Raw genomic sequence first — 22,984 nt, 5'->3', positions numbered from 1 at the left:
CTACTCTCTTATTTAAATATATATATATAATGCTCCCTATCTTAGGTTGAGCATTTGGGAAGTGATAGAAAAATTACCGCATGAAGCTATGCTCTTTGTGTAAACAAATTGAGCTTAGGTACTTTGGACAATGTCAAAACATTGTTAATTCACTGCCCGCATAGCAACAGTAATATATATATATATATATATATATATAGAGAGAGAGAGAGAGAGAGAGAGTGTGTGTGTGTGTGTGTGTGTGTGTGTGTGTGTGTGTGTGTGTGTGTGTGTGTCAATAAAATTTAAAAAAAAAAACGACAATGGAATTCATACCTTTGATGTTATATACTAATGTATATAGATTTATTTAATAAGGACGATACATTAATTAGGGGTGTGACATAAGTAAGAACTCTGTATACCATGGTATTTCAAAGCCTAATGCTTCTCATCAGAAGAGGAGAGAAGATACTAGGTTACATAATAAGGATATGACATCTGGCGATATTTACATTAGGAGCGAAATCATTGTGCAGTGAGAGATGAAATATTGAGACATTGGGGGGGGGGGGAGAACTGAAGTGATTTCTGTGATATAGGAGGAGTATAGCTATTATCCTATAATTAAGGTAGGTGTATAGGATATCTGCCATGATGGGTTTAATATATATGTGTACAATATGCGTGATTAAACTCTCGGGGAGAATATAGGGTACGTGAATTGAAAGAAGATACTTATTTAATCATATGTATTAATGGGTTATATACTTATGGAAAGGGTTTACTTGAAATAAGAGATTTATGCCACGTCGGTATATTTTAGAACGGGTATCGGAGATTATAACAGTATTTAAATGAAGCATAAATTATTAGGAATAATACTGTAATAAATTAATAAAGGTGAGAGGGTAAATTATAAGGAATACAATATATATAAAAAAATTAAGTGAATAAAATAAAGGATAAACAGATGGTAAGATAAAGAGATAAAACTACAAAGGAGTATGGGGTAAACAAGCATAAAAAATATAAGAATTATAGAGCAATAATAAATAATAAAGGTGAGAGGTTAAATTATAAGGAATACAATATATATAAAAAAAATTAAGTGAATAAAATAGAGGATAAACAGATGGTAGGATAAAGAGATAAAACTACAAAGGAGTATGGGGTAAACAAGCATAAAAAATATAAGAATTATAGAGTAATAATAAATAATAAAGGTATAATAAAGGACAAAGTTATTAAATATCTTTTTTAATGGTAACCTTCTGTCTCTTGAGGCAATCGCATTCTTCACCTAGTTTGATTTACTACATCATCTGCTGTGGTTAAATAGTCTAATTTTAGATTTGCAGCTACGTTGGCAGTTGCTGCAGTTATAGTTAACGGTGAGGTTGATGGGAATGGCAGGAGTGGACTGTATCCTCGCCTGTAGGTTCTCTTTTCTTCGTATTGTCTTGCTCTCTTCTTTTCTGCTAATTTGATGCAGTCCTTGACTTTTGCTTGCCAGGCTGTGCGATCGGATGACTCTGATTCGAGATCTTGTGGCTGCATGCCACAAGTCTCCAGATCTCTGTTGCAGGTGTCCTTGTAGTGCAGAGTTGGTCGCCCGATTGGCCTTGTTCAAAAGACCATCTCGCCATACAGGATGTCCTTTGGGATGCGACCAACTTCCATCCATCGCACATGACCAAAACAAATACAAACAGAGAAAGTGAAAGCTAAGTTTGTTTTGTGTTTTTCACAATCTTCGCTGGTTTATTTTTCTAACGTTTTTAATTGCGTTTGAAACTCTGCATCGATTCAAATCCAAACAACAACAACAGCAAATACAAACAGAGAAAGTGAAAGCTAAGTTTTGTTTTCTTTCTTTTTTTTTTACAATCTTTGCTGGTTTATTAAATATAGGAGAATAAAAAAATAGATGTAAAAAAAATAAGTATAAAATATAAAGAGCCAAGCGAAAAAATGAAATAAAATAAAATGAAAATACGATAATAATGAATATTTACAGTAGGAGAAAGTTCTTAACGGCAGAGGAGTAGAGATATTATCCAAAGTTTTTAGGTCCTTGTTGTATGCAAAGCAGTGTCGAAATATTTTTTTAAATTATTAATAAATAAACAGAAGTTTCTCTGTGAGAAATTCAGTCTCCGTCTAGTTTAAATGATAATTCAAGGTAACCTGTTGCAGTTGGTGATGAAAATTTTGAAATTTTTAGAATATTAAAGCTGGAACGAGAATATAATGAATGGGTATTACCTCACTTTTCACAAACTACATTCTGAAATTAATTGCTGTCTTAAACCATTTTTCCCCATAAAAAGTGAGGTAATATCCATGAGATCAATTTATTTCTTCCACCCCCAAATAGTCTCAATATGTTATCTCTCAGTGCACAATTATTTCGCTCCTAACGTAACTGTTGCTAGACACCACATCCCTATTATGTTACCTAGCATCTTCTTTCCTCTTCTGGTGAGAAGCATTAGGCTTCGAAATACCATGTTATAAAGAGTTCTAACTTATTCCGTACCCCTAATTATATAAGCTTCCAAACAATTTGTTTAACTTTGCATTATACTGATGTCACTTCTTAAAGAATCGATCTTATTATTATTCTTTTAGCTTCACCATATATATATATATATATATATTACACATTGATCACCACTTATCAAGGCCCGGAAGCCACTCAGGGATAAGGGTTATTGCAAGTACAGTACGTTAGTGTGGAGATTTGATGAAGTGTTTACTTAAGGGGGCGGTTCATTAGGAATTTGTTAACATTGGACTTGAAGACATCCAAGTTGTAGTCCGGTGGGAAGCAGGCAGATGGAACAGAGTTCCACAGGCGTGCAGTTCTAAGAAAGAAGCTTTGTTCATGGAATCCACGTTTTGATTTAGGCACAGATAAAGAGTGGGGGAAATTTTTCACAGTGGATTCAGCTAGACGGGTGTTTTTCGTGAAAGATTGGCGAGGGGGGACCAGAGATTGGAGTTCAGACGAGCACCTGCCATGGAAATAACGATAAAACAAGGATAGGCTCGCAACGTCTCTTCTGTGGGAGAGAGGTTGCAGGGTAGAGAAATATATATATATATATATAATTTCAAAATCCAGTTTTAAAGTTGATTTACAAAATCTATTCTTCAACTTTATTTTCAAAATTGAGTTTTATAATCGATTTTGAAAATTGATTTCGAGAAATCGATTTTAAACTGATTTCCAAATTAAATTAATTTTTAAAATTGAAGTTCATAATTGATTTTAGAACTTTAATTTCCAAATTGATTTTTTAAATTGACGTAATAAATCAACTTCAGAATTGTTTCTTAATATTGATTTTCAAAAATGTAATAACAAAATTGATTTTCAAAATTTAATTACAAAATTGATTCTTTAAATTGATTTTCAAAATTTAATTACAAAATTGATTTGTAAAATCAATTTTTAAAAATGTAATTATAAAATTGATTTTTTTTATTGATTTTCAAAGTTAATTACAAATTGATTTTTAAAATTGAATTTCGAAATGCTTCTTTTGTTTTTTCAGTGATGCCAAAATTTGAAGTAGAGATCGATGTTCAACCAAAATTGATTTTCAAGAATACTAATTTTGTGAATGTTACAATAACTGCAATGTGAGTATAGATAGAAAAAAAAACTAACCCTAACTTTGCAATTTAAAAATAGTAACTAGAACGACAATGACAACAAAATTGTCTTTACCCAGACCAATTACTTTAAATATCATTTTGCATGGAAAAACATTTTCGATCAATTTTTTTATTTTGTGGCTTTCTTTACCTTTTGAAAATTATTTTTTAAAATGCTAATTATTTATTTAAATACCAATTATTTTTTAAAATACTAAATATTTATCAAAATACCAATTATTTATTAAAATACTTTTAAAATTATAAAAAATAGCAATAAAAACCAACACATTATTCCAAAACAAAATAAAAAGGAAGAAGTGTTGAAGAAATATTAATAGAACGGCAATTTAAAAACATGAACAATTCACTTTAAAGATGATAATGAGAGAAAAACTCCTCCTCTATAAAAAAAAAAAAAAAAAAGACATTTAACATCACAGTGGCAGGTTCTCAATCCAACTTTTCAGGACCTCAACTAATTAGAATCAGACGACCAGTCCTTCATGTGCTTAAGACTAATTTTACAACATAGTGTTAGCTACTTATATTTTCTTTATCGCTCTCTCTCTCTCTCTCTCTCTCTCTCTCTCTCTCTCTCTCTCTCTCTCTCTCTTTCTCTCTCTCTCGACCCAAGACTGTACTCTAATCAATCACGTTTCTAACAGCATATATGTAGCCCTCTCCCTAAACACTAGCACCAAAATACATCTATTTGGTGACTTTAATGTCCATCGCAGTAATTGGCTTGGCTTCTTTAACTACACTGACACAATTGGTAGCATCGCATATAACTTTTCTATATCCTATTTCTTGACACAGACAGTAAGATTCCCGACCCGTCTCTCAGATTGTCAGGAACAACAAGCCTCACTTCTGGACCTATTTCTGATCACAGTTCCTGAGGATTGTGTAACAAATGCTCATTATCCTCTTGGGAATGCTGATCATGCTGTGATAATGATAGACATCACCTAAACTTTTGACTTGAAGTTGAAGAGCCACTGCTCAAACGACAAGGTACTACAACAAGGCTGACTGGGATGCCATTAGGAATTACATCAGAGATGCTCCATGGGGAAATATATTTTCTCTTCTTGATGAACAGTGCGCAAATGAGACCACTAAATGGTTTAAAGTGGCAATTGAAGCACATATTCCCATATGTAAGTTCTATAGCAAACCCCACTCTTCCTAGCCGTCTATTTCTACTGGCACAGCTGCCATTACTCAAAGGCAGCATGCATACCATAGACATATCTGACATAAATCCAGTACAAATAGACAAAATTATACAGAAGCTAGAAGTAATTGTAAGAAGAGAGAATATACCGAAACCACCAGAAAATGCATTGTAGCCCAGAAATTGGGAACTCGTGACTTCTGGAAGATCTATAACAGTGTAGTAAGTCTATAACAGTCTAGTAAATAATGGGCAATCAACAATTCCTCCACTATCCAAAATCTTGAAGTTGTTTGCATGACAACCGAGAAGGTTAATCTGCTTGCCTGTCAGTTTGCCTCCAACTCTACTTTTGAACCCAGCAAACCACTCTCTCACAGATTTTCTTCTGTGGACAGAAACCACACTAGATGATCTGAAAATTACCCCTTCTCAAGTACATGATATCATAAAAACTTAGACACTTCAAAATCATGTGGACTTGATTTCATCCCGACTGTACTATTAAAAAAATGCTCCACAGAGGTTGCTCAAGTTCTCTCCAAACTTTTCAACAAATACCTTAATGAATATTGCTTTCCTGACTGCTGGAAACTGTTTACTAGAATTCTGGTGAAAGAACTGACCCATTAAATTATCACCCCATTAGCCTCCTCCCTCTTTTCGCCAAAATATTTGAGTCCATAATTAATCAAGATGTAGTCCACCACTTCACAGCTGCTAAACTTCTGTCCGACCAACAGTATGTGTTTAGGCAAGCCCGTTCTATTGCAGATATCCTAACTGTAATCTCTGCATTAGATAAAGGGGAGACTAGGGGAGTTACCCTAGATATATCCAAGGCATTTGACAGGGCATGGCACGATGGTCGTCACGTGAAAATCAGATCCTATAGTATTATTGGACGAATATTTAACATAATTAAATCCTTCTTAAATAAGAGAAGAATCCAGGTTGTCCTCGATGGTCGTACATCAAAATAATATGACATAAATGCGGGTGTACTTCAGGGGTCGATCTTGGACCTTTATTATTCCTGATATTCATAGATGACCTCCCTGATAAAATTGTTTCTGAGATGGGTGTATTTGCTAACGACACCATGCTCTATAACAGACACGAAGGGAAAACAAATGAAACCCTAGAGGAGGACGACCAGTCTGTAGTAGAATGGGGACTAAAACGGATGGTAACATTCAATGCTGCCAAGATTAAGCTTCTTTCCTTTAATAATTACAAGAAACCTTTTAAACCACTAATAGCAATGGCTAATGATACATTACCTGAAAGTACTTCATTCAAACTCCTCCACATAGAGAACGTGAGTTGGAAAAGATACATTGAGGCCATTGCAAAGGCTGCTGCAAAGAAGATGGACTCTCTCTATAGTGCTAAAAAGTTACTTACACATGAGAGTGTCCTGTACCTCTCCAAGGCCACCATTCGCCCATGTATGGAGCATTGTTGCCACATATGGGCTGGTGCATCTGTTACTAGTCTCTCCCTCTTAGACAGGATTCAAAAGAGAGTCGCCAACCTAATAGGTCCAACACTACCAGCTAGATTTCAACCGCTGTCCAATCAACAAAATGTTGCATTTGTTTTACAAATACTTCTATGGTGGGTGTTCTGACGAACTATAAGCCCTTGTATATCGTTGACGTAAATATCCCTAACAAACTTGACAAACATCAAAATCAATTAGAAATCCTTACATGTAAGAAAGTTTCTGGTCGCATAGGGTAGAATTAGCTACAAAGTTCTTGGCAAATAGTTTGGCTTTGTCTGATGCTGAGGAGATGACCTCAGGTCCATTGATGATGGTTGGGATAGAACACACGCTTCTGTTCAGAATCCTGTTTGCTATTTGACAAAACTGGTGGGAACCAAGCCGCTGCTCAGCTACTTTGGATTAAACAAACTGAGCATAGAGCTCTCTTGCATTTTTTATTACTCTTTTACAGTGGTTTTTGGCAGTCCTGAAAAGCAGCTTTAGTCTCAGTACATCTATTACGTTGGTAGCTATGGAAAAAGTGATTTCTGTGCACGATGGCAGCAGCACATTTTGGGGAGAACCATGGCTGGCTATTAGGTTTTTGCTGGAATTTTTTCGATGGTATGAATCGGTCTATACCTACAATTAACCATTCGGTCAGGTCTGATACTATAGAGGACACATCCTTTTTAAACATGGAGTGCAGAGGTAGATCAGATATAAATGTACGGAAGCTATCCCAGTCAGCCATAGAGTATCATATACTGTACAGTGGAGAGGTACGTTTGAAGACTTGTTGCATTTCATTTTTATCTCAACTGATACAATCGAGTGGTCGGAAGATCCCAGAGGAGATAGAACGGAACATGAACACAGCTCAGGGGAAGTTGTGAGGAAAAGGTCTAGAAGGCTTTCATACTGACCGGTAGTATCGGGCACACGGGTGGGTTCATGAACAATCTGAGTGAGGTCATAGGCAATGGAGAAGTCATGACAGAACCTCCCCTCGTCATCTGTCTTATTTGGGTGGGTCAGCCATTCCACATTATGGATATTGAAGTCACCACAAATGTGAATGTTAGCTGAAGGATGAGCAGCCAGGATGTGGTCAATTTTCTCAGATATGCTCTTAAAGATAGTAACTCCGCTGTTGTGGGGGAGATAGAGGGCAAATATAAATGCAGTGATTTCTCTCTGATAGGCTCAGAAGAGTATTAATGCTGGTGTCCCTCAAAGGTTCATCCTGGGCCCAACTCTCTTCCTGATCTACATCAATGATCTCCCAAAACACATACTTAAATCATTCATTGACATCTATGCTGATGACACGACCATCTATGGCAACACATCAAAGGCTGTAAATGACAAAGTTCTCTCTGATACTCTCTCCTCTGATCTTGAGTGCATGGTACAATGGGAGAAGAGGTGGCTGGTTACTTTTAATGCATCTAAAACCATGCTTCTATCTTTACATCATCAACGCTCTGATCCCCATCTGGCATCAATTGAAATGGGTGGCTCTCGACTTGGGGAAGCTCCATGTTTTTACAAGCTTCTGGGTTTGACTTTTACTCCTGATCTGAAATGGAACACGTACATCAAATCTGTTGCCAAGGTCGCTGGAAAAATGGTTGGATCCTTCTACCACTCCAGTAGATAGCTCACTGCTGATGCAATTCTTTCTCTCTCTCTCTCTCTCTCTCTCTCTCTCTATATATATATATATATATATATATATATATATATATATATATATATATATGTGTGTGTGTGTGTGTATACGTCCAAGGATGAAGTACTGCACCATATCTGGGTAGGAACTGCTAAAAAAAAGCCTATCCTGCCTTGACAGAGTACAAAATAGACTTTGTAGCCTAGTGGAGGATGCCCTTTTCTCTTCCCTGCAACCTCTCTCCAACAGAAGGGACGTTGCGAGCTTGTCATTATTTTATCATTATTTCCATGAGAAATGCTCGTCTGAGCTCCAATCTCTGGTCCCCCCTCACAAATCTTTCACGAAAAACACCCGCTTAGCTGAAACCACTGTCAGTAATTTTCCCCACTCTTTATCTGTGCCTAAATGCAAAACGTGGATTCCATGAACAAAGCTTCTTTCTTAGAAGTGCATGCCTATAGAACACTCTTCCGTTTGCCTGTTTCCCACCTGACTACAACTTCGATGTCTTCAAGTCCAACATAAACAAATGCCTGATGAACCGCCCCCTTTAGTAAGATACTTTATCAAATCTCTATTACTAGCGAATTACTACAATATTATTCCACTGATTACTGCACACACAATAACCCTTATCCCCGAGTGGCCTCCCGGCCTTGATAAGTGGTGACTTCCTTGTAAAAAAAAAAGAATCCTCTAATAGTTTCTCCCCAGAACAGCTAAACTGGAATTCCCTTCTGAGTTTCTTCTTCCCTGACTGTACTGACATGCAGAAGTTCAAGTGTAATGTAAACAGACATCTGGCTGCTCAAACCCCTTCATAGTACCCCTGCAAATTATGCCTCAGATAGTAGCCCCCTACATCAAAGTGGCACTGTGCCTTGTTTGGGTATTAAAACGCAATAAAAAAAAAAGTGTGAACACGCCAGAAACACAACTCTCTTGAAAAAATCTAGAAAACTATTATACAAGTTTGCAAATCATTCATCAAATCTTTTCTACTCTCTATATATAACGTTGTCCGGAAACCAACACGTTGTAGCCTCAGTCGCAAATGAGACAAAGAATAGAAAATAACTTCAACTTGCTTGTTTTGTTGTATAACAACATTTATTTCTTTATTCTCTTGTTACCTCTCTGGCGTCTCTCACATGATCTTGCTCTCAAACCTCATGCACGCATCTCTCGTGATCTTGTCACTTATATATATATATATATATATATATATATATATATATATATATATATATATATATATATAGAGAGAGAGAGAGAGAGAGAGAGAGATAGATATAAAAACATGTCTGTGTGCTAGAACGCTTTTATCTTAAATTCTTTGCAATTATGCTCGATGTCGAAACTATGCATTAAAAGAATTAAGCATAATAGTTAAATGAAATCAGTCGATTAATAAGAAACCATAAAAAATGAATAATTAATTAATGAACACTCGTTTTTCAAAGGAACACGCAAATTAATTAACCTTCATGAACTCACCCGTATATCCATGACTGAGTATATTAAAAAGTTTGTTTTGATAATTTTTAAATAGAAAAGTAGGCCTTTAATATGTCAGAGCGAGAAAATCTCAGCTTTATAGGTAAATCTATCTATAAATACTAGCGGAATGGGCACCCGGCTTTGCCCGAGCGTAAAATACGCTTAAATATGATATTTTAATTTGTCCAGATTTCGTATATATTATTATAGAATCGTGATTTCATAACTAAAAAAAAAAGTACTTAGGTGGCATCAGCTAGAATCAAAGCCGAAAGCAAAACTGTAGCATTAAAAGCTGGTGACGTTACCACTGTACGAACGTAACATGCATATGAACTGATCAAAAATTAAAAATAAACTAAGATGAATGTATAAATTTTGATGATCCTTAAAAACTAAAGATCCATAAAAGAATGGCCTGTAAAAAATCCAATCATTTGAGGTCCCTATCACCACTCTGCAACTTTTAGTTCCGGTGGAGATAGAGTTTGAAAATATGGAGACAGACAGACAGACACATACAGCCTTTTATGTATTAGATTATTTTATGTATCTATTTTCCGTATTAAATTAAAAAAAAATTTTCAATACATAAGTAGGTCTGGGTATTAAGTTATTAAGATATATATGGCAATTAAGCTACACAGAATTTTCTGTGTTTCATCCTCATGAGGATTTGTCAGGCAAAGACCCAAACGAGCTTGAATAAAGGAAGCAGGGAATGAATCAGACAATTCTGAAGAACACATGCCATAATAGTATTTATAGAAAAGACTGGGACTAGCAACATCACGTCTGTGAGAGATAGGTTGCAGAGAAGAAGAAAGGGTTGGGGTTCAATCACATTAGCGATATGTTTCTGCACCTTATCAAGAACTCTCAAATGTGACAGAAATTCACAATAACACTCCATACATAGTCTGATAGTCGATTTGTATGAGGTCCTATCGTTGGTATGTTTCTGAATGATGTTTCTAAGGAGATTATTGAATGGCATATGAATTATAATAATTGTTTTTACTAGTGGGACCTGTGGAAATTCCACAGCGGACTCTTTCATATATAATATATTGATTGATTGGCATTCTGTGGATGTTCAGCGTTAATGGAGATGCCCTAATATTATTGTAGCTCTTTTGTAAAAACTGCAAAAATTTTTTAAGCTAGCAGGGACGCTGATATACGCTTAAATATGACATTTTAATTAATGCAAATTTTGTACATATTATTATGGAGTCAATTTTCTATAAATTCTTATATATTATAAAGTTGTGGCTTCACAAATGAAAAAAATATATCCATGTGACTTGAGTTCCTTCACCTATAATCGAAACCGAAACCAAAACTTGTGAAGAATTCCTGGTAAAATTATTTATGACAAGAAATTGAAGGTCATAGCAATTAAATGACAGTTACTTGGCAGAAAGAAGGTGAAAGCGTGACACAGAAAATAACATACACGCTATCGTATTAATATATAGATACTCCCTTTTCACAGTAGTTTAACCATTTAATATTGTTTAATATTGCTTTCCTATATGAACTTACTCTACGTATATATAGAGAGAGTAAGTATGGATCGACAGATGAATTACTTCAGACATTAATAATCTCTATCTCTACTGTTGTGTGTGTGTGTGTGTGTGTGTGTGTGTGTGTGTGTGTGTGTGTGTGTGTGTGTAAGAGAGTTCCTCTCTATAGGTTCGGAAACGGCTGAGCCTATCTTTCACACAAAGCTAATTTATATGTCTGGCAATTTTCTTAGATATGTTTTGTACAGAAATTCATCCGCTAAGTATTGAAAATCGAAAAAATCCGATCTTAAAATGAGTCTTTCTCTCTTATAGATAAAAAGAAATGATTTTTACAGGGAAATATTTTGTGATACACCAAATAAGGGAGATAATAAAATTTCAGCAAATCATTTCTTCTTAAAAACATATTCATTATAATCTGGAGATATAGCTTAGTGGTAGAGCATTCGACTACAGATCACATGATCCCTGTTCAAGCTCGGGTGTACCTCACCATTTTATTTTAAGTCTTTCTTATTAACGAGTTCAATTCATGATAAAAGAAAAGATACCATTTAAAATCGCCGCAAATTGTTTCTTCGTTTGCATATTTTAAAACTATTTTAAAACCAAACATTAATCAGGGCATTCATCATCAAACCCAAATATCAGCTGACATGAGACTGTCAATAAACACAGACGGAATTTGATGATGACATTATCATTATTATTTATTCATTTATGCGAATTAGACCGCCGGGCAATTTATTCCTCGTAATATATGATAATCATTAGAGGATTAATTCTATATTAATACATACGCAATATGTACAAATTAAAATATCATGTTTAAGCATATTTTACGACTGGGCAATGCCGGGCTGCCAGCTAGTATCGTACTAAATTTATCTGTTATAACGTTTCAGCCGATATAAACTTTGACCTCTTCAGATGAATCTCGTTGAACTCAGGAATCTGTATGTCAAACTTAGGAATATGTACGGAATTTCGACTAGATAGCTTGTTCTCGTTCTGTCAGCCATGACCGAATGAAAGTTTTAAGTAATTTGTAATTATATTTTTAGTATCAACCATACTGAGGATTGAACTATGAAGAAGACTGAACTGATTTACTAGCACTTTTATCCGTTGCGCTACAGATCCTTGTTAACACCTGTCTATTCATAATTATACTATCTATTGCAGTAATGGTTTTTTCTTTATTATGCTACTGTGTTTTTCTTCCACTAACAGCCTTGTCTAACCTTTAACCCTAACCCTAACCCTAATCCTTTATTAAGGATACAACAAATATGATAAACGCAAATTCTTCGTTTATTTCCAGGTATTTTTATAATAAAACAGTCGATGGAAAAGTCTATCTAAATTATGGAAATAATGGAGACAGAATATCAGGAAAGGTAAGGAGGATGTTCCCTTGTCTTTGATTATGTTTCCAATTTCATTCCCTATTTTTTTTTCATTCTTCTTTTCTTTTTTTCTTTTTTTTTTTTTTTTACTCACATTCACCCTTAACAAAGCATATCGCCATTTGGATGTAAGAGGCTACTATTTGAGACCATGCCTAGGAAAAATTAACAAGATATTTGTTTACATTACATTTAAACTTCTGCATATCATGCTTCCTTCATCTTCCTCGTTCTTAGATATGTTTTGTACAGAAATTCATCCGATAAGCATCGCGAATCGCAAAAAAAAAAATCCGATCTTAAAATAGTCTTTGTTTGCTTATAGATAATAAAGGAGAATTTTTACAGAGAAATATTTTACGTTACACCGGCCAGTGTGATGTAAAATATTCGTGATATTGTAAACAAATACAGACGGAATTTGATGAACGACATTATTATCATTATTATTTTTTTTTTTTTTTTTGCGAATTAGTCCACCAGGCAAATTATTCCTCGTAATATATAATAATCAATAGAGAATTGATTCTATAATAATACATACGCAATCTGCATCAATTAAAATATCATGTTTAAGCGTATTGTATGACCGGGCAACGCCGGGCGACCAGCTATTAATTATTATTTGGATGATGATGATGAAGACTCATCTTGGTAAATTTGTACGATTCTCCATAGCAAAGCTTGATTTTGTTGTTGGCATGTGGTTATCCAATTCTATTTAGAATCACATGAGAAGCCACATGAAGGTTGCCAACATCAATAAGTAAAAGTTATGTTATTGGAGCAACTGGATTAGAACTTAGCATGCTAAAGTCTATTAGTCTGCACAGATATCCACTTCGTCACTGTCACTTCCCACTTCTTTCCTGATAGGTACTTTTTTTTTTTACTTGGGAGTCACCACTTGACCATATCTTTTTACGGAGGAATTTCACATATTTTTTTGATAAAAAATTAATCTGTCTTCAAATGCGAATGGATATCCTTAAAAAGAATTCAGTCTGCGATTGTAACATATGTTTGCATTGCAAGTAGCTTGATATATATATATATATATATATATATATATATATATATATATATATATATATATATATATATATATATATATTATTTTTAAAACAGTAATCTACAATAATAAATAATAAATAAATAAAAATGTTATATACGTCCAAATTAAAAAAGGGCGACTTTCTAAGTAAATAAAAAAATGAGCCCCGAGGCGGAGCCAATATTAACCGTATGTATCGCTTGAAAAATAACAACAATAACAATATATATATATATATATATATATATATATATATATATATATATATATATATATATATATATATACAGATATATATACTATAATAATTATTAAATACCTACAGACACTAGTGTTTCATCCTTTCCGGGAATCATCAGTGCAGGTAGCAGTATCAGAATTTTTGTAGGAATTTTTGACACCCCTAACACGAAACTGCGAATACAATATAAAAATCTCGTAATTTCTCTGTTAAAAGTGGGTTATTTATTTTCTTTATGGATTATACTTCCAAAATAAACTATTACAGTTGTTTTAAAAGTAATAAAAATATTTTTATTTTTTTTTTAAAACAGTAATGAATTTTCCGAACTCAATATTTTTAAATTTTTAAACTCAATATTTTTAAATTTTTAAATTTTAAAAATCTATCAAAATTTTTCTATTGATTCTATTTTTACGATATTTTCAGGGTCAATGTGAAATTTTATGTTCTTTCCAATAAACCGAATATAATATTTTAGACAAACGTTTTTTTTAAATTCACGCCCCCCCATTTTCACGCCCCCCCATTTTCACGCCCCCCCCATTTTGAAATGTCTATTAAAAAGTAAATAATTAATTTATGTTTAATAGGTTTATATATCACAAATTGAAGAGAAAAGGTCAATAAATAATATATTCAAATTTAAAACAAAAAAAAAAATCAGTTTTTTAGAAATTTACCTGTAAAGTCCGAAGTTTAAAACCTTATTTTATAAGAACACATTTTTTCTTTTTGTCTTTTTTTTTTTTTTTTTAATGAAACCTTGGTCCTTGCTCCTTTAATTGAAAAAAAAATTAGGGCTTGAATTACATTTTTCGAGGAGTTATAAGCTTAGAAAGATAGGGGGTCGAATAATTTACGCCTCTCATTTTGAAATGTCTATTAAAAAGTAAATAATTAATTTATGTTTAATAGGTTTATATATCACAAATTGAAGAGAAAAGGTCAATAAATAATATATTCAAATTTAAAACAAAAAAAAAATCAGTTTTTTAGAAATTTACCTGTAAAGTCCGAAGTTTAAAACCTTTTTAAAAAAAAAAAAACACATTGTTTTGTTTTGTTTTTAAATAAAACCTTGGTCCTTACTCCTTTAATTGAAAAAAAAAATTAGGGCTTGAATTACATTTTTCGAGGAGTTATAAGCTTGGAAAGATGGGGTGGAATTATTCACTATTTTCACGAAATTTCTGACACTGCTATGTCGCGATTAACACCAGTTGATAGATTTGAACCCAGCAATAGAAACTATGTCTGGCTTCATTAGCAAAGACCCAATCCATTCGGCTACGTTAACCGTGTGAAATTCTGTTGAAATTCAAATATATATATATATATATATATATATATATATATATATATATATATATATATATATATATATATATATATATATATATATGAATAAAATAAAGCAAGATATAAACGATGCTTTAGACGTTATGTGAATAAAAAGGAAAAACCTAAAAGAGTAAAACCAAAAATAAAATCAACGTTTCGACATCATCAGGATTTCTAGGCGAGAATGTACAGGAAGACGGTCATATCACATGCGAAAGAGCTCTCCAGTACAGAAAGAGAACTAAACTTCTCCTCTTTCGCATGTGATATGACCGTCTTCCTGTACATTCTCGCCTAGAAATCCTGATAATGTCCCCCTGAAATAGGGACGAAACGTTGATTTTATTTTTGGTTTTACTCTTTTAGGTTTTTTCTTTTTATTCACACACACACACACACATATATATATATATATATATATATATATATATATATATATATATATATATATATATATATATGTGTATATATATATAAAATAAAAATAAAAAGGTAGACAGGAGAAAAATCGTCAATAGACGATTCGATTAAAACAAACAAAAATAGCCTCGAGGTACCTTTCAACCGACATTTTTCAAGAGATGGCGTCGGTAGCGATTAAAATAAAATAATTTACACATAAATGAAAATGGAGGCGAGGAGGGGGGTAAAAACAAACAAAAAAAATGAATAAAACTACATGGGGCGAATTAAATGAATGAATAACCCGTGATATATCGTCCATATTTCAGAAACCGGGGCGGGGAAAAAATTAACTTGCCTGCAAATAAGTGCAGAAACAAGATTGTTTCTGTACTTGTTTTTTTTTGTTTTTTTTTTACACAGTGATCACCACTTATCAAGGCCCGGAAGCCACTCAGGGATAAGGGTTATTGCAAGAACATTACGTATGTGTGGAGATTTGATGAAGTGTTTACTTAAGGGGGCGGTTCATTAGGAATTTGTTAACATTGGACTTGAACACATCCAAGTTGTAGTCCGATGGGAAGCAGGCAGACGGAACAGAGTTCCACAAGCGTGCAGTTCTAAGAAAGAAGCTTTGTTCATGGAATCCACGTTTTGATTTAGGCACAGATAAAGAGTGGGGGAAATTTTTCACAGTGGATTCAGCTAGATGGGTGTTTTTCGTGAAAGATTGACGAGGGGGGACCAGGGATTGGAGTTCAGACGAGCACCTGCCATAGAAATAACGATAAAACAAGGATAGGCTCGCAACGTCTCTTCTGTGGGAGAGAGGTTGCAGGGTAGAGAAAAGGGCATCCCCCACTAAGCCACGAAGTCTATTTTGTACTCTGTCAAGGCAGGATAGGCTGTTTTTTGCAGCTCCTGCCCAGATATGGCAACAGTATTCCATCCTTGGACGTACTTGGCTTTTATATAGATAGAGAATTGCATCAGTAGTGAGATATCTTCTGGAGCGGTAGAAGGATCCCACCATCTTTCCAGCGACCTTGGCAACAGACTTGATGTACGTGTTCCATTTCAGATCAGGAGTAAAGGTCAAACCCAGAAGCTTGTCAAAACACGAACAGACAAGAGCAATCCATCACAATTGATGCCAGATGGGGATCAGAGCGTTGATGATGTAAGGATAGGAGTTTGGTTTTGGATGCATTAAAGGTAACCAGCCACATCTTCCCCCACTGAACCACGCGCTCGAGATCAGAGGAGAGAGAATCAGAGAGAACTTTGTCATTTACAGCCTTTGATGTGTTGCCGTAGATGGTCGTGTCATCAGCATAGATGTCAACGTAGATGTAGATCAGGAAGAGAGTTGGGCCTAGGATTGACCCCTGAGGGACTCCAGCATTTATATTGCAGGCCTCCGATTTTTGTCCATCTACCACTACTCTTATGAGCCTATCGGAGAGAAATGATTTAATGATTGAGAAAACATTTCCAGTTATACCGTAGCTGGAAATCTTGTAAAGTAGACCCTTATGCCATACCTTGTCGAAGGCCTTTGATATGTCAAGAGCAATTGCCCTAGAAAGGAAGCCTTTGTCAAGAGATTCACTAATCCTGTGGGATATAACCGTCAGCACATCTGCGGTAGATCTTGCAGAGCGGAAACCATATTGTGTGTCACTAAGAAGGTTATTCCTGCTGAGGTGGTTGACTATTTCTCTATTTAATATTGATTCCAGCAACTTACTCATAACACAGAGGAGACTTATTGGTCTGTACTGAGAGGGAGATGACTTATCACCTGAATTCTTAAATACAGGGCAAACTGATGAGGTCTTCCAGGGGGTCGGAAAGCACTTCTCCTTAAGGCAGCGCTTAAATAGTTTCGTAAGTATGGGAGCAAGTTCTGGTTGAAGCTTTTTTAACACTATAATTGGGATGCCATCAGGACCAGTTGCTTTACTGGAATCTAGGTTCTTGATTAGCTTGGCAACCTCATGCGCGGATATTTGTATGTTACCTAGCTTGTTCTGTGTTATAGGAGGAAATATGGGGAGTTGATGGCCTTCGTCGCATAGGGTAGAATTAGCTGCAAAGTTCTTTGCAAATAGTTTGGCCTTGTCTGACGCTGACGAGATGACCTCTGGTCCATTGATAATGGTTGGGATAGAACACACACTTCTGTTCAGGATCCTATTTGTTATTTGCCAAAACTGGTGGGAACCAAGCCGCTGATCAGCGTCCTTGGATTTAACAGACTGGGCATATAGCTCTCTTGCATTTTTCATTACTGTTTTACAGTGGTTGCTGGCAGTCCTGAAAGCAGCTTTAGTCTCAGTGCATCTATTACGTTGGTAGCTATGGAAAAAGTTATTTCTGTGCACGATAGCAGCAGCACATTCTGGGGAGAACCATGGCTGGCTTTTAGGTTTTTGTTGGAATATTTTAGATGGTATGAATTGGTCTATGCCTACAATTAACCATTCGGTCAGATCTGATACTATAGAGGACACTTTCTTTTTAAACATGGAGTGCAGAGGTAAATCAGATATGAATGTACGGAAGCTATCCCAGTCAGCCATAGAGTATCGGTATACAGTACGGTGGAGGGGTACGTCTGGGGGCTTCTTACATTTCGTTTTTATCTTAACTGATACGACGGAGTGGTCGGAGGATCCTAAAGGAGAATGAACGGAAGATGAACATAGCTCAGGGGAAGTTGAGAGAAAAAGGTCTTGGAGGCTTGCATATTAACCGGGTGTATTGAGCACACGGGTGCGTTCACGAACAATCTGAGTGAGGTCATAAGCAATGGCAAAATCATGACAAAACCTTCCCTCATCATCTGTCTTATTTGAATGGGTCAGCCATTCCACGTTATGGACGTTGAAGTCACCACAGATGTGGATGTTAGCTGAGGGATGTGAAGACAGTATGTGGTCTATTTTCTCAGATATGCTCTTAAAGATAGTAACTCTGCTGTTGTGGGGCCTATAGAGGGCAAATATAAATGCAGTGGTGTTAGCAAGTGCAACTCTGAAGCACATATAGGGTAAATTAGGATCTTTAGAGATATCCCTGCCACACGGGAAGCCATCCTTAATGTACGCACATATTCCATGCCCATGGCGATCTTGGGTGTCAGATTTAGCTGTTAAATTAGAGTATCCATTAATTATGAATTCATCTAGGGAAGTGGTCGGCCCTATTCCAGTTTCACTTAGAAATAATAGTTTGCAGCCTGTTAATTTTTTTCCCCTGTCCCGGTTTATTTGGAAAGTTTTATCATCGCACATGTAAAAGAGCCCGATGTATAAAATCAACAGGTAAGACAGCATCTCCTGCTAGTATATATATATATATATATATATATATATATATATATATATATATATATATATAATTATTCATTGTTACCTACAGACACTAGTGTTTCATACTTATGCAATCCTCAGTGTAGGGTAACAATTCCTGTCAGTCATGAGATCCAAACGTAGTCACGAAACCACCTTCTTTGCTCCATTTGCCCCTACCTCAGAGCCACCAAACATTTTTATATTTGGGCAGCATTTTTACTCTTATGCATGTTCCGTTGAACAGCAGGGATAATTGTGATCTGTCTTTTCAATTTGACGGACCATTGTTTGAATGTTCCGTTCAAGTGTAAAGAAAAATCACTATAGTCGCTAACATTTTCAACTTCCATGAGTCGTCTTCAAGCGCATGATGAACTAAAAAAAATTGTTTAGTGAATGCATTGAAAAAGTCAATAAAGTCATTTAAAAACACTTAAGTGTATCCTCTCCTCCCTCATATTGAGTCTGATTGGTTGTCGATTTGTTTTTGTTTTTGTTTTTTTTTTACATAGGCGTCACCACTTATCAAGGCCGATAGGCCACTCAAGGATAAGGGTTAAAGAGTGTACAGTAGTCAAAAGGACAATATAGTAATCGATAGTAATGAAAGTTCCGTAAATTTGTTAACTTAAGTGGAACGGCTCATCAGAAACTTGTTCACGTTGGACTTGAAGACAACCATATTATAGACAGCTGGAAAGCAGGAAAACGGAAGACAATTCCACAGGCGTGCAGTTCTAAGAAAGAAGCTTTGATCATGGAATCTATGCTTAGGTTTAGGCACAGATAAAGAGTGGGGAGAATTATTGATAGTGTTTTCAGCTAGTCGAGTGTTTCTTGTGAAAGTTTGGCGAGGGGGGACCATAGATTGAAGCTCAGTCGAACACTATCCATAAAAATAACGATAAAGCAGAGACAAACTCGCAACATCTCTTCTGTGAGATAGAGGTTGCAGCGAAGAGAAAAGAACATCTCCCGCCAAGCCACGAAGTCTATTTTGAACCCTATCAAGGCAGGACAAGTCTTTTCTAGCAGCTCCTGCCCATATGTGGCAACAGTATTCCATCCTTGGACGTATCTGGCTCTTATATAGATAGAGAATTGCATCAGCAGTGAGATATCTACTGGATCGATAGAAGGATCCAACCATTTTTCCAGCGGCCTTGGCAACAGATTTGATGTACGTATTCCATTTAAGATCAGGAGTAAAGGTCAAGCCCAGAAGCCTGTCAAAACCTGAGGCCTCCCCAAGACGAGAGCTATTCATTTTAATTGATGCCAGATTGGGATCAAAACGTTGGTGATGTAAAGATAGAAACTTGGTTTTAGATGCATTAAAAGTAACGAGCCACTCCTTTCCCCATTGTACAACGTGATCAAGATCAGAGGAGAGAGAATCGGAGAGAACTTGGTCGTTTACTGTCTTAAATGTGCTACCATAGATGATAGTGTCGTCAGCAATGCGAACGAGTAGGGCTTCTATGATGGGAAAGCGCAAGTTACCATATGAGACATACAGAATGGCGGTATTTTTTTTATCAATATACAGGGTGGCCCATTTAAAAAGTAGCCCAGAAAATGTAGTAGAGAGGAGGAACATTCTTCTATTGTTCAAAAAGACCTGTAGTGTTATAAAAGATACCGGAAGTGCCCCCCGTTGACATCTATGCATTTCTGGGCACGTTTAACAACGTTTGCAGATGCTGCCTGTAGATCTCTGGTGATTCTCCTGATAGTGTTGGTAATGTCCTTCTTTAGTTGGTCTAGATTGTGAGGATTATTTGCATAAACATTTTTGTTTTAAAGTCCCCCAAAAATAAAAATCACATGAGGACAAGTCCGGAGAACGTGGTGGCCATAACCCTTTGCTTATTGTTCTATCTTCTGTAAACATGTTATGAACTCCTGTCAGTGATCTGTGAGACGTGTGGCATGTAGTGCCATCTTGTTGGAAAAGAATTGCATTTTGTCTTGTGGTGTCAGTTGGTCGATAAGAGAAAGATTAGAGAGATCGGACTACTTTTAAGTCGGCCATCCTGTATTTCTGAATTTATTTTTGAACGCAATTTGTTTGTTCAATACTATTTACATCTGGGGATTGTGATGGTCAGTTTAGATATTCTACTTCACTTGGATGTACTTCATGCCATTCAGTTACACGTTTTGCTGTGTGGATGGGAGCATTATCATCCTGGAAGATGGCATTTCCGTCTGGAAACAGTTCTCTAACCATAGAATGAAGAACTTGGTCTCCTAAAAAGTGTCAACAATTAATCTTGGCTATTGATTCTTCCATGCAGGCAAAATATATAACCAGCACGTTTCTAATATACACCCCCATCCCAATTATTACCGTTCTTCCTCCATGCGTAACAGTTAAAAAGAGACGGTCTGGACTGGATGTTTCTTTTGATTGACTTCAAACATACATATGGCCAGAGATTGTGAATAGAATAAAGGACAATTCATCAGAGGAAATAACTTTGTTTCATTGCTCTAGCGACCGACGATTAAAATTTCAGCATTCCAGCACATTTCTTGAAGCATTTCATTGTTGCATTACCTCCCCTGTTTTCTAGCCGGTGATAGTTGATTTAGCGTCCCTAACGAAACATCTTCCGACAGATATTTTAGTTGAAGGAATGTATCACATTCGTAGACGAATTATTAGTATTATTATTATTATGATTATTACTAATAAACACATTTTCATGGAATGGATTTATGGTTAGTATTATTAAAAATTCTTCGTCAATATGATGTACTTTATTAGTACTTATTATGTAATATTATAATATTACATTTTATTATTTATTATTATATATTTTATATTATATAATTAATATTTTATATTATACTAGCGGGGGTACCCGGCGTTGCCCGAGTATTTGTTTCCGGGACGGGGGGGGGTTAAAAAATGTTATGGTAGGTAAGTAGGAAGGATCAAACCCGGAGTCATGAGTAAAAGTAGGAAAATAAAGTGTGAAAAAAAAAACAAAAAAAAAACATCTGCAACGTTAACAGTTCGGCCACCAAGAAAAGTCCATTCCAGTTGTTTAGGAAAAAAAAAACAAAAAAAAAACGACTACGGTAGGTCGGCGCGAACGTGAAAATATAATGTGAATTGTCCAGCACGCTAACAACTACGCCACAGAGCACTGCTGCTTAGTTTAGTGATTTTAAATAACTTCACATGAAAGAACTACGAAGCCAAACCGGTGTTCTCTTCTCAACTGTTCCTTGTGAACGATCCCCAAACGGTGTTAAGTGGTGGCAGGGGGAGGAGGAATTTATAAGAGAGAAAATATTTTACCACTTCCATTGATCTTAACCGATTTTGGCCGTGACTTCTCAGCAGAAAAAGTATAGAAATCTAAGATTATCGAGGAATTTGAGAAATAATAAGCCTATAACACACCTCAGATATTGTTCTGCCGTTTGTGCATATTATATTTGCATGAAATATCTTGATTTTTAATCCTATTAAGGTCAAAATCAGACGGGAAAAAATGAGTTCATTTTATTTATATAGAGATATAGAAGAGAAGAGAAGAAGAAGATAATTAGAAAAAATGGATTCTTGTCAGCATTCTAACGTCATTGTAAATTCCAACTTGTTCAGTTCGGTTCTCCGAATTCAACCTCCACCATCTTGACTTCAGGTTTTATATTACCTCATTTTAGTGTGTAGTCTCATTGGTGTGCAAATTACTGCATATCAAACTACATTCCCCCCTGATCCTTAAAGGTCACCTCATAAACCTAAAACCCTACTAGACTCTACTAGCCCCTCAAAACCATGCTAGTCTCTCTACTAGCCCCCCAAACCCCTGCCAGTCACTAGTAGCCCCTCAAAAAACTGCTAGACTCTGCTAGCCTCTCAAAAAAAGTCAGTCGAATCGCAATTCTTCACAACACGGTGACAACTAGAAAAAGTCCGATTTGCATCACACTCCAACATTTGTTTTTACGTTGCTTTCAATTTTCACAATTTAAAGCAACTCATTTAATCTTTCTCTTCTTCGTGGCTTTCAAATCTCGACGCAACTCGTTTAAATTTTCCCTTTTCTCAACGCTTTCAATTTTCAAAGTTATCATTTAACTCTTTCCATTTGTCAACACTTTCAAGTTTTAAAATT

General features: G+C 35.5%; 1 protein-coding gene across 1 annotated transcript in view; it reads left to right on the top strand.

The window, feature by feature from the left end:
• Positions 1 to 22,984, top strand: part of LOC145248271 (complement C3-like) — a 233,059-nt gene that overhangs the window by 108,694 nt on the left and 101,381 nt on the right. Inside the window, exons 7-8 of the mRNA XM_080110142.1 lie at positions 3,543 to 3,630; positions 12,358 to 12,433. Of these exons, the coding sequence (XP_079966268.1) occupies positions 3,543 to 3,630; positions 12,358 to 12,433 (164 nt within the window). The remainder of the gene's footprint in view (positions 1 to 3,542; positions 3,631 to 12,357; positions 12,434 to 22,984) is intronic.

This window comes from Euprymna scolopes, chromosome 26, assembly GCF_053919585.1.
Source record: "Euprymna scolopes isolate OS-2025 chromosome 26, ASM5391958v1, whole genome shotgun sequence".
NCBI classification, from domain to species: Eukaryota; Metazoa; Mollusca; class Cephalopoda; order Sepiida; family Sepiolidae; genus Euprymna; species Euprymna scolopes.
The sequence above is the reverse complement of the archived record's forward strand: the minus strand, read 5'-3'. Positions and strand labels throughout refer to the sequence as shown.